Raw genomic sequence first — 12,517 nt, forward strand, 5'->3', positions numbered from 1 at the left:
TGAAGCGGGGGAAATCGGAGGGGTGGACGAACCATGAGAGATGATGGACTCTGAAAAACAAACTGAGGGTTCTAGAGGGGAGGGGGGTGGGAGGATGGGTTGGCCTGGTGGTGGGTATTGAGGAGGGCACGTTCTGCATGGAGCACTGGGTGTTATGCACAAACAATGAATCGTGGAACACTTCATCTAGAACTAATGATGTAATGTATGGGGATTAACATAAGAATAAAAAAAAAAAGAAAAGAGCTAATGGAAGAAGTAAGAAGATATGAGGAGAAAATCTAAAATAAAATAAGATTATAAGGAAACAGAGCTGAGGGAATGCTCAGGGTCAGGAAGTGGGAAGTTTAGAAAAATTTACTTCCACATGTACTTACCTCACTCCTGGGCAGGGATAGATGACACTGCTGCCTGACTGCATGGGTTTGTGTGTGCGTGCATGCATGTGTATATGTGTGTGCATATGTGCTAGTACTTTCTGTTTGATGCATATTGCCTAGCACTATTCAACTGCTGCTTGCTCTGCCAACGGGAATAAGCAGAAGATTAGAGGTGACATGTGCGAGTATTAACCCTATGCTACACGTGAGGGTATGTGCTTGAAAAGTCTTGGCTCTTTGACATGCTCTTTGGCTTCCCACAACTTGCCTTCCTGTCTTCCTGAGCAATTTTGCATACCTGCTTTAGGATATGTGGCAATAAGATCATTAGGTCCAGCCTGGAAGTACTGGATTTCATCCCAAAAGGCATACATGGCTTTGGTCAACAAAATTCCCTGTATATCATCCATTTTGGGGTGCTGAATTTGGCCTTTCTGCTCTGTGGCCATTGGGAAAAGGTATTCGTTTTGTTTTTTTTTTTTTTTGGTAAGATTTTATTTATTTATTTGACATAGAGAGAGAGTGAGTGAGAGAGCAAGAGCAGGGGAGCAGAGGGAGAGGGAGAAGCAGGCTCCCCCCTGAGCAGGGAGCCTGATGCGGGGCTCCATTTGGGGACCCTGGGATCATGACCTGAGCCAAAGGCAGATGCTTAATCGACTGAGCCACCCAGGCGCCCTGTGGGAAAAACAAACAAAACAAACAAAAATAACAGAGAGCAAAATATTTTATTTTAGACAATGTAGGTTGTCTCACTAGAGATGTTCAGAAATGTACAAGCTTGTAGCAATGTGCATGCAAGCTTGTCTGATTTGGGGGTGGTTCTAGCAGCCAGCTGGCTGGGAAGGAAATGCCTCACTGAAAAGAGAGGATGGGGGGGGTATGATTTCACTTGCAGTGCTGTTGATTGTAGCTATTGATTGTAACTGCAATTTCTATTTTATCACATCATGAATAAGCACAATGGGAGATATTGTGTGTTAACTCCTGGCATGCTCTGAAATGGTTCACCAGAAGACCAAAGAACACATCTCATTGTGACTGGGCTGAGTAGCGTTCTGGCTTTCTTTGTAAGTGGATCAAGGGCCTGAAGCAATTTAAACTGGTCATGTGGGGTTAGGTAGCTTGTCTTTTCTTATTGTTCTTTCTTTCCTTTTTCCTTCCTTTCTTCTCCCTTCTTCTTTATAAATTAATCTTCATTGGAATCCTGCACAGTTTTACCATAGTTTTCTTTTGTTGAAAATTTCTGTAAGTATTCTTTTGGTGGGGTGGGGGGCAGGGAAGAAGTGTTTTGCCTAAAGATGACCTACATTTCCTGTACAGTTCAATTACTATATCATACCACTGATGTAATGTTTCATTTTCTTGATTCACTCTTGAGTTTTAAAACCATTACTAACAATTAGAGAAAAGAGTAAGTTTCCATTTTAAATTAAAAAAAATTTCCATATTATTCAAAATCAGTAAACTGTTTCCTATAACAACAAAACTTTGCACTTACTAAACAAAAATTTTATATCTTGCAGTTCACACTTCTTTAAATTTCACTATTTTAAATTCTGAATACAAACAAAAACTCTGAGAAGTCACAAAGAATGACAGAATTGAAGAAATTCAAATTTTGCTTCTTTGTTCTTACAATCACTATGCTATCATTGTTCTGAATCTACTACTGTTTAAACACAGGGATATTCATATACAGCAGAGACACAAACTGTACCTGAAGTGAACTTGAAGGATCCTGAACTGTAATGAATTTAACCCTGAAAGGAAGCAGGCCTAGCTGCATCTGTGTGTTAGTTACAGAGGCTGGCTCTATGCCTGGGTGTTCTCTGAATTAACTTCCATACAGAATTAAATAGACATGAAACCAAACAGCGATCTAAAATTGCCAGCTGTGGGGGATATAGACAACTTTTTTACCCAATAAAAAGGTGTTAATTTGAAGTTACACAGATATGACTAAAACTTGGTAGTAACAAAGCAATTGTTTAGAATTTAAGGCTAATAGGGGCACCTGGGTGGCTCAGTCAGTTAGGCATCTGACTCTTGATTTTAGCTCAGGTCATGATCTCAGGGTTGTAAGACTGAGCCCCACGTGGGGCTCCTTGCTGGGTGTGGAGCCTGCTTGGGATTCTCTCTGTTCCTCTCTGTGCCCCCATCCCAAATAAATAAATAAATAAATAAATAAATAAATAAAAAATAAATATAATTTAGAGCTAATAGAAGATCTTCACCCTTCACCCCAGAGTATTTTATCACTGACATTGTTTAGAACTGCCAGAGAAGGGTGATAATAAAAAGCAGTCAGAATTTTAGTTGGCTTAATTCAGCATCTTATTGCCTTCTCCTGAGGCAAATTGCTTCTACTGCCCTCAGCTTTGGAATGCCACTAGTTGGAACTCAAAGTTGGGAATTTGTGATCGGAAATGCGCACACCTTCCTGAAGTTATTCATCTATTCATTCATTTGCTTATTTACCAGGTGTTTGCTGGACACCTGTTATGTACCATGCACTGCATTACATGCTGGGAGTAAAATGTTGAATAAGACATGGAACCAAATATTAAAGAATTTGTGATCAAGTGGGGGGGTATAGACAAGTAAATCAACAAATAAATATGGAGCAACAGGGCTACAGCAGGGTAAATATGGGAAACCAGTGAAAAGGGCACGTAGCTTGGTAATGCGGGCCTCCAGAGGGCACAGCATTGCAGCTGATGCTATTTCCAAGTCTGACAACCATGCCTGGGCTAACTTTGTCAATGCTGCTCCTCTGTCTGTGTTTTCTGCTTTTACCAGGATACAACTCAGGCTCCTGAACGGACACCCTTGAACTTTCCGTTTCTGTAATTAAGCACTATGACTCCTAATCAGGTTTTTGTCTTCTGGCATCCCCCTCCATGCGCTTTCCTTTTCTTCCTCACCACCAGGGATTGCATTTGGAGCATGTTTTTGGGGGGCTGACTGCCCCAGGACTGCCCTCAAGGTGTCCCTTCCATGGTAATCAGGTGGAATCCCAGAACCTAGCACAGCTGGAGCTTTCTTTGAATGGCTAGGACAGATGTCAGAGATTTCATATTATCAATATAGATATAACCTAATATTTGCATATTTGTACCCAAGGTATTTTATATTATAGACTGAAAAAGTAGGATGTGCTTTCCAGAATAATGGAGACCTAAAAAATCCTTGCAGTATTCAAGTCTTTTACTTTATTAAGCCGCTTTATTTCTTACTTTGGAAAGAATGGTTGAGAAAATAGCATTAAACATGATGAGTCTAAAAAATAAAACTGGTACATACTATTAATAATCACAGAGACAGTGGTACCATAATTGTATACTTTTACAAAATGCTTTCAGAGATTCTTTGGGCTGGGCTGAAGGACTGAAGATCGCTTCCCCATTTTTGCCATCCACTATCTATGTACCTCTTGCTCAGAGTTCTGTGAAGAAATTTATTGAGGTTCCTTTCATCTTTTGCCTATAGATTTCATCAATTCTCTCATTCTGAGCCACAGTGAAGTGGTTTTTCCAATCCCCCACAGTTCCTAGAAGAGGAAAACCAAGATGGGGTTGTCACTCTGATTGAAAATTTCTGTGGCCCAACAACATGCCTGCCTTGCTCCACCTCCCCTTCAGTGCACACCCATCCTCTGCAGCTCTCTGCTCTGACAAGGGCCTGGAGTGCTCTATGCAGGGGGTGGGCTCCTAGCTCAGGCAGACAATTCACACAAAGGCACTACTGCCTTGGCCCCACCTGTGGTATATTCACATAATGGACTACTGCACAGAAATGAAAAGGAATGAACTACTGACACAGCCCCAAGGAGGAATCTCAAAACATTACATTGAGTGACAGCGGACATAAGAAGGTACATACTGTATGATTCCATCTATATGAAGTCCAAGAACAGACAAAATCAATCTATACTGACAGAAATAAGAAGGGTGGTTGTATCTGAGGGTCGAGATAGACAGGAAAGGGCCATGAGAAGGAACTTTTGAGACATGAGAATGTTTCATATCTTGATTGGGGTGCTGGTTATATGGGTGTATACATTTTTCAACACATTCAACTGTATACTTACTTCAGAGCTGTGCATTTTTTTGTATGTAAGTTACATCTCAACAAAAAAAAACTTTTGGGAAAAATGAGAATGAGATAGTACTGTATATGTATGTGCTTTTTCACTAAGCAGTAACTATTAAAATAACGTTAAAAAGGGGAAATACTCTGTCCTCCCTTTGCCTCTTCTGGAAAGTTGTGCAACAGAAATAAAAGCACTGGGACATAAGAACATACATACAAAGATGTTTACTGTAGCATTATTCATTAGGACAAAAAAGTAACTGTAGTGCCCTTCACTAGGGGAAAAGTTGGATGAGTTATGATGTATCTATCCATACTCTGGTACAACATGAGACCACTAAAAACAGTGAGCTACATGGACCTACATGCCTTGCCCTGGAGGGATGTCTGATATTCTGGTAAATGAAGGAGTATATTATGACCACATTTAGCTTTCATCATGGTATATATCTTTGTTTGCACATGTATGAGCCTGAGGGAATGAGGGTGTATAGAAAGATAGGTATGTATGGATCTAAAGAAGGGCTTCTTGCTAAATCATTGCCATTGATTATCTGAAGAGAAAAGGAATGGCATTGTTTGGTTTGCTTCACTAGCATGGGATGCTGTTGTAGATTCTAAAATGCAACAAAATGCTTCTCTCTCTGTGCTCTCTCTCTCTCTCAAATAATAAAATCTTTAAAACAAAATAAACTAATAAATTAAAAAACAAAATAAACTAATAAATTAAAAAAAGAAGACAAGTTGCAAAGCAGTAGCACACATGGTTCCTCTGGTGTGAAAAAGAAGTCCCTGTTTTTGTTTGTTTGTTTGTTTGTTTTTAGAGAGGGAGAGAGAAGGGGGAGTGGCAGAGGAAGAGAGAGAGAATTTCGAGTAGGCTCCACGCCCAGCATGGAACCCAACGTGGGCCTCGATCTTACAACCCTGAGATCATGATCTGAACAGAAATCAAGATTTGGATGCTTAACTGACTGAGCCACCCAGATGTCCCAGAAGTCTGTGTTTTTAAACAGAGAGGGAGGGGACTTCCATACTGTTGGTGGTCTCTTCTGGGGAACAGGGTTTGGGTGAAGAAAACTTTTTAAAATATAATTCCATATTGATCTAATTTTTTACAATGACATATTACTTTTTAAGTTAAAAAATGATAAATTTTTTTTTCCCTTCAAAAAGTATTAGCTGGGGCACTTAGAATTCCTCTTTTGGGAACTGGAACTAAAAAATATTAAGAGAACAAGGCAGTGCTCAACAGTAGTTATAATTGAAGTCATGATGTAGAGCAGGTCTGAGCCATGATCAGGACCAAGCTATGAGCAGAAGCTGAGTGAGCAGAAGCTATAAAGTAGGAAAAAGGTGTAATGGACAGAGACAGGAAGCTGATCACTGGAGGAAGGCACTCATAGCAGACATGTGGAGGGCAGCTGAGTCCTCTAAGTGGTGGAGCCTTTGAGCAAAGAGCTGTACCCTTCTGCTCCTGAGGTCCTAATCCTGAGATCCAGGGATCCCCAGGAGGTCTGGACCAATGGTTTCTCCTGCTCTTAACTACCTGTGAGAATACATTACCCTTACACCAGCACATGACCCCTCCTAGAAAGCCCCTCATATTGGGGCTGGCCAGAAGGACTCTCTGTTTCTTGCAACCAGATACCCCAGAGAACTCTCTTCTGTAACAAGATCAAATCCCCATCTTATTAGCAGCAGATTATTTTTAATAGGCTAAATGTGTTGTCTTGAAACTAATAAAACCTAACATCTTCTTGCTAAGAAGCAGATAATATATTACTAGACAAACTGAGTGTTTGATTTATATTTCTATTTACATAGTATTTGAAGCCACACAAACCTTTTCTCATGAAGGGGTAAATGGACTGGTCCAGGATAGATTTAGGAACTATGGAACAATTTGTCATGGGATTTTCTTTCATTTTCTCAAATGATGTCTCCTGGACAATCTTATCTAGCACTGTTTCATCCAAGTTCTTTCCCATGAACTGCATCACTTCCTGAATTTCATGCTTTGGGTCCTGTGGTGACAGTAACATTGGAATGGGAGAAGGTATCAGGACACTCTTAAATTCTTCAGGCTGTCCCTCCCAGAAGCGCAGCCCTGAAATAGGCTGGAGTGGTTCTTCCAAAGGGCTTTTACTCACTCGTTTTATGTCCTCATAGAAGAGGAAGAGAATCTGGTATCTGTCTTTTATCTCCCACCATCCCTTCACATGGTCATACCAGGAACCCCAGCCCACTATAATAGACACAGGAAACAGAACAGTCTACAAAAGGATCACCCAAAGCCTCAGATATGTCCTGAGTCCTGATGTGTTTGAGTTGGAGGGTGATGTGGTATGGTACAGCCTTGGGGTAATTTATCCCAACATGCTACCTAAAGTGGCTTCATATTTATTGTGTATAATCATATATGCCCTGATATTGGGACAAGGATACCCTTTGGAATGCAGATGACTCTACAGGTCAAGTGACCCAGCATAAAGGCTTTCAAATCGGGTGAGAGGTTTTTGCTGGGACTCTGGGTATTCACTCTGAGCTCAGTCAGCCTGCTCCTCCCAGTCCCAGTCTGAGGTAGGACACGCCTAAGGAGGAGCACAACCTTCTAAGGAATCAAATGTTATGCTTGATTCCTAGACTGAACCTACCTGAAGTGGGCATGCAAAGATGTGAAGGATTATTCTTTACCTTTTCCATTGATGAAGGTTTCAAAATACTCTTCCCAGGTACCAGGGTCAGGAAGAATTTGATTCATCCTTTGGAAATGGTAGTAGGAAACCATGCAGTCTTTGGCATTTCGAGCTACATAAAGGAACTTTGGGGTAAGGAGAGAGGTGGGTAAAAGATGGTATGAAAAGTGAATTTTCACAGAATTCACTCAGGTGAATTCCATGCCAAGAGCAGCTTTGTACACCTGGCTCAGCTCTCCTGTGCTGGCAGTTCGACTTGGCTGGTGAACCCCTCCTCCTCTGGCTGTCTTTGCTTCTCTGCTGATTCTCCTCTATTCCAAACTCAGTCCTAGTAAGTAACCTGACTCCTGATTGCCCCTTTAGTTGTCAGGTTCCGATCATTCTGTAGCAACTATGGCATCAGACAGCAACTTCCACATGCATGCTGATGATCCTCCTAATACCTTAATCTCCATTTCCTGGAAAAGCAGGATGCTTCATGGTCTTATTTTTTCCCCTGTTCTCATCAACTCTATTACTTTCATCTCAGATCACTTCAACTCTTGCTCTACAAAGCATCCTGTTTAGGTTTCATTTTGACAACAATCTTGTATCCTTCTACCCTCCCAGCCTTTCACTTTATCCAAATCTGACCTTTAATCTCATCATGACTGCTAAGTACTTGACTCACATTCTGACAGCATCATCCTGAGCTGGCCTCATTGACTAGCTACCTCGGATCTGTGACTAGTCATTTCATGGTGATGCTGGTTTTTTACCCTAAAACGGTTCTCAACTGGGAATGATTTTGCATGCTAGGGGACATTTGGCAATGCCTGGAGGTATTTTTGCTTGTCACAATTGTGGGTGCTACTTGCATCTAATGAGTAGAGGCCAGAGATGCTGCTCAATATTCTACAATACTCAGGGCAGCCCCTTGCCCCATCCCACCAAAAAGAATTATCTGGCCCAAAATGTCAATAGTGCCATTTTCCATATTCTGATGCTTTGAATCAGAAGCATTGCTGACCTTGCTGGGGCCTTGCCGACCCTGGATGGTCTGCCCCTACCAGTTTTAGCTGGTTACTACAGATAGTAACAACTCACTATCAAGCTCACTTTTTACATGCAAGCCAACCAGTCCCGAGCCTATGCCTCCCCTGTTGGGCTCTCACACTCTGGGCCACTGTCCACTTGCTCTAATCACCTTCCTCAGTCCCTGGGGAAGAGCCACCTGAGGGCTGGCAAACCAGAGACCTATCATTGAATTTTTATAGCAGATGTTATATATTGTTTCAGTTACAGAAATCCTATTTATTTAATTTAATAAGAAATTCCGTTTTAAAAATAGTGCCCTTTCTTTTATTTTCGATTCAATCTTTCATTTACTTACACAACTTCAACATTCTTCTTATATTTCTATATCTGATCATTTTAATATCTGAAATCCTTGAGGTGTAACCCTGCTGTTTGCGCTTTTTGCACACTGTCTTTCTTGTGCTGGCTTGTTCCTTTGTGTATTTTGTAATGTGAGGCGTGAACTCAAGCAGGAACTCTGGCTGCCCAAGCTGAAGCTGTGTCCTCCCCATGTTTGTTTCTGCGGGTCATCCTGGGGGTGCTGGCAATGGCAACCACCTTATGCTAGTTTCTCAGCTTGGGGCTTCTTGGACAATGCAAGAATTACAACATTGAATCTCCTCCCTTGAGAGAGGAGGCCTATGGCCACACATTTTCAGGGCAGCTGAGAGTGCAGGTCAAGACAAAGAGGTTTCCTGGCGTCTGCCTTGGCCCCCTCCACGCATCCATTGAGGATGAAGCCCTTCAGCTGGCCCACCTTTGGTTCCTCACTTTTCTGGTTTCTTCTGCTCTGGGCTTGGACCCCGTGCAGTCACTGAAACTCACGCTGCCGGATTCTCCAGATCATCAAAGAACCCACAGCACAGCTCCAATCTCAGTGACCTCTTCTCTAGTTTCAGCTCCCTTTATTGTGGAACTTAGGGATTCCTTTACTCTCTCTGGATCTCAGTTACACATTTACAAAGGCAACTTGTTATGTGTTATATGTTATTGCTAGGTGTTTCATACAGAAGGTTTCAGGGCACTTAGTGGTCATAATCCAGAAATGGAGGTTCTTGTTCCCTTATACAACTTTACTGAAAGGACTCCCATAATTGCTATTGTTCCCTAGAAATACGCCCTTCTAAGCCTTTTGTTCCCTTCATTCCCACCTTTGAGAAAACTTTCTTACCAATGCTCGCTGACATCTCAGTTTCTTCCCTTGCCCTCATTCATTGTACAGCTGCTCACTTGTTATTCATTCAGCAAACACATTTTGAACATCCTCTATGTGCCAGGAACTGATTAGGCATTAGGGTGCAGAATAAATAAAGTGAAGAGCCCAGAGTTTACCAGAGGCTGAGGCCAAGTGTTTCCCTTAAGAAATATTGCTCCATCTATTTACCATTTTAAATGATCTTCAGGGCTTTTTTTTTTCCCCTCAGTTTTTCTTCTCTGCTCTATTATAAGTCTTAATTGCCCACACCCTTGTGTCACTGTGGACACTCATTATCTCTAGTTCTCTCCAAAAATTCAGTCTGGCTTTTACTTCCATGTCTTGCTTGCAATCGTTCAGGTAAATATCCTGCTGAGTATAGATAGAACTTTACATTTTCTGTTATTGCTGATCAACAGTCAACACTTCAGAGATGGTGAAGGAGCAAATATGATGACACTGTAGGGACTGGGGGATTTCCTTCCAAGAGACCTAATCTCTCACCTGTCTCCAGGGAAGCTGTTGCTGTCTTACCTTGCAGTTGTTTTCGCAGAAAGACGGAGGCAACAGCTGAGTTGGAAGGTGAGTCCTTAGTATCCGTGGAGAGGGCATTGCTTTGGCTTTTTCCACCCCTTTAAAGTAAATCAAGAGGAAACATCTGCATAGTACAGATACTGCATGGGGGAACTTATATTCCGGGGTCTGTCCAGAATGTCCCATCACCTCCCATCTTTCTCCTTATCTCTTGACTTTCCTTTGGGATTTTGAGATTACCATCATGTCTGTAGACTCCTACAGCTTGAGAGCTAGAAGGGAGCTTATATTAATCTGTCACTTTCAGGATGAGGAGATGGAAGCTGAGAATGGACAAGCTAGGTCTTGTGGAAGGGCAGGGGGAAGGGGTGCAGAGCACAGGCCTTTCTCACCTCCCAGCCAGTGCCCATCCCTGTGTGTCTGCAGCAGGCTGCCCATGTACTTGGCCTATGTGCTAGTCACTTGTTTCATCTCTAAAAATATATGTACTTGATGGCATGTGAGTCATGATTTCCACTCTGTGCTCTAAAACATTGGGCACCTGCTTTGTGCAATCATTGTGTTAGACTGAGGTTAGGGGATGTGAGATAACAGAAAATTTATATTTGTCTCTGCTGCTGCTTCTTGGCATAGAGCTCCTGAAACCCCTGTTGATAGGGGTGGTTGGGGGTGTCTTGTTCTTTTTTTTTAAAAAAAGATTTATTTATTTGAGCGAGCAATCGAGTGAGAGAGAGAGAGAGAGCAGGGGGAGGGGCAGAGGGAGAAACAGAATTCCAAGCAGACTCCCCGTTCACTGGGGAGCCTGATGTGGGGTTTGATCTCATGACCCCAAGATCAAGACCTGAGCTGAAATCAAGAGTTGGACGCTGGGGGCACCTGGGTCGCTCAGTTGTTAAGCATCTGCCTTTAGCTTGGGTCATGATCTCAGTGTCCTGGGATCGAGCCACCTGTCGGGCTCCCTGCTCAGTGGGAAGCCTGCTTCTCCCTCTGCTTGCCACTCCCCCTGCTTGTGTTCCCTCTCTCACTGTCTCTGTCTGTCAAATAAATAAATAAAATCTTAAAAAAAAAAGAGAGTTGGACGCTCAACTGGCTGAACCACCCAGGTGCCCTAGGGGTGTCCTGTTCTAATGAGGTGACTCCTGGGGGTGCTCCTGGATGGGGGCTGGTCACCAGCAAGACCAGCCATGATTAGAAACTTAGAATTTTCGGGCCTGCCCCCCATTCTCCAGAGCAGGGAGAAGGGCTGAAAATGGAGTAAACGATGGATCATGCCTGCCTGATGAAGCCTCCATTAAATCCCCAAAGTCCAGGATTTGGAGAGCTTCCCAGTTGGTGAACACATGGAGATTGAAGGGAGTGGTGCCTACAGAAGTAATGGAAGCTTCTCATCCTCTCCCTATACTTTGTCTGGGGCATCTCTCCCATCTGGCCAAGGAGGGGCTTGTGGCAACCCCTGATTAGTAGTCAGGTTGGACGGAAGTGGGTAACCTGGGGACCTACTACTTGCAGTTGGCACCTGAAGTGCAGGGAGAGCAGTTTCATGGGACTGAGTCCTTAACCTGTGGGATCTAATGCTATCAGCAGGTAGGTAGTGTCCGAATGGAGTTGAGTTGTAGGACACCTGGCTGGTGTCAGAGAGAATCTGTTGTTGGTGTGAAGGACATCCCCTCCCCAGCCCACACACACAAACTGGAATTGGGGCCTGAACCTAATGCAGGGGAAAAGGCAACAAAGTTAAAGGAGACATGCTCCTTCTCTCTAAGAAGCTTCCATTCTAGTGGAATCAGAGGCTTATGCAAAGTGAGCAGAGTTAGTGCTGAGAAATGAGTCCACATCAAAAGTTAGGCTCTGAAGCAGCCTTGCACACTGGCCTTCCACATCTCTTCTCCCCTGAGTGCTTGGTTTTCCAAAGATGGGTGTGGGGTAGAAAGGAAGGTGTGGAGGAAATGCCTCTCTTAGCCCCTGACAGACATCCTGGGAATGCTGTTTGACTTTTAAAAAGCTGGATCCCAGGGAAGGTCACTGTCAGTGCAAACTGCCCTCTGGCTGATATAAATTGTACATGTGGTCTGTCTGAACATATGGCTTTGGTTATTCTCCCAGGCCTGGCGAGGAGGAAGAGTCTCTGCAGGTCCCAGTAAAGAGAAGGAAGACAGGGCCCTTCACCCTAGGAAGGAGTAGGTCTGGAACTGGTCTTGTTCCCTATACCTTAAAATGTAAATGTTCCCTGGTGCCTTCAAATTTTTGCTGCTTTTGAGCAGCTCAGACCCTGTACCTCTTCTGTTTGGAAACCTTCTATACTCAAGGTGATTTTTCACACTTGCTCCCCAAGCTGTATGTTTGAGGGGCAGGATTCAGGGTGGTGTTGAAAGGATGTGCTTCATTCTGGTCATCTTTGATTTTGCTTACTTTGTATGTTGAGAATCCTTAATAGTTTTTAAAAATAGTGGTAAAATACATATAAAGTAAAATTTGCCATCTTAATCCTTTTAAAGAGTACAGCTCAGTAGTGCTAAGTGCATTCACTTTGTGGTGTAACAAATCTCCAGAACTCTCCATGTTGC

General features: G+C 42.9%; 2 protein-coding genes across 2 annotated transcripts in view; both read right to left on the bottom strand.

The window, feature by feature from the left end:
* The window catches only part of GCC2 (GRIP and coiled-coil domain containing 2), a 287,662-nt gene that overhangs the window by 179,579 nt on the left and 95,566 nt on the right, over positions 1-12,517 (bottom strand). The gene's annotated exons all lie outside the window — the stretch shown is intronic.
* SULT1C2 (sulfotransferase family 1C member 2) overlaps positions 3,691-12,517 on the bottom strand; it is a 33,727-nt gene continuing 24,900 nt past the window's right edge. The window contains 5 exon segments of the mRNA XM_081832299.1: positions 3,691-3,930; positions 6,316-6,496; positions 6,623-6,717; positions 7,167-7,293; positions 9,954-10,051. Of these exon segments, the coding sequence (XP_081688425.1) occupies positions 3,818-3,930; positions 6,316-6,496; positions 6,623-6,717; positions 7,167-7,293; positions 9,954-10,051 (614 nt within the window). The 3' untranslated portion in view covers positions 3,691-3,817.

The sequence above is a fragment of the Leptonychotes weddellii genome, chromosome 10, assembly GCF_054177405.1.
Source record: "Leptonychotes weddellii isolate Sample4059 chromosome 10, ASM5417740v2, whole genome shotgun sequence".
NCBI classification, from domain to species: domain Eukaryota; kingdom Metazoa; phylum Chordata; class Mammalia; order Carnivora; family Phocidae; genus Leptonychotes; species Leptonychotes weddellii.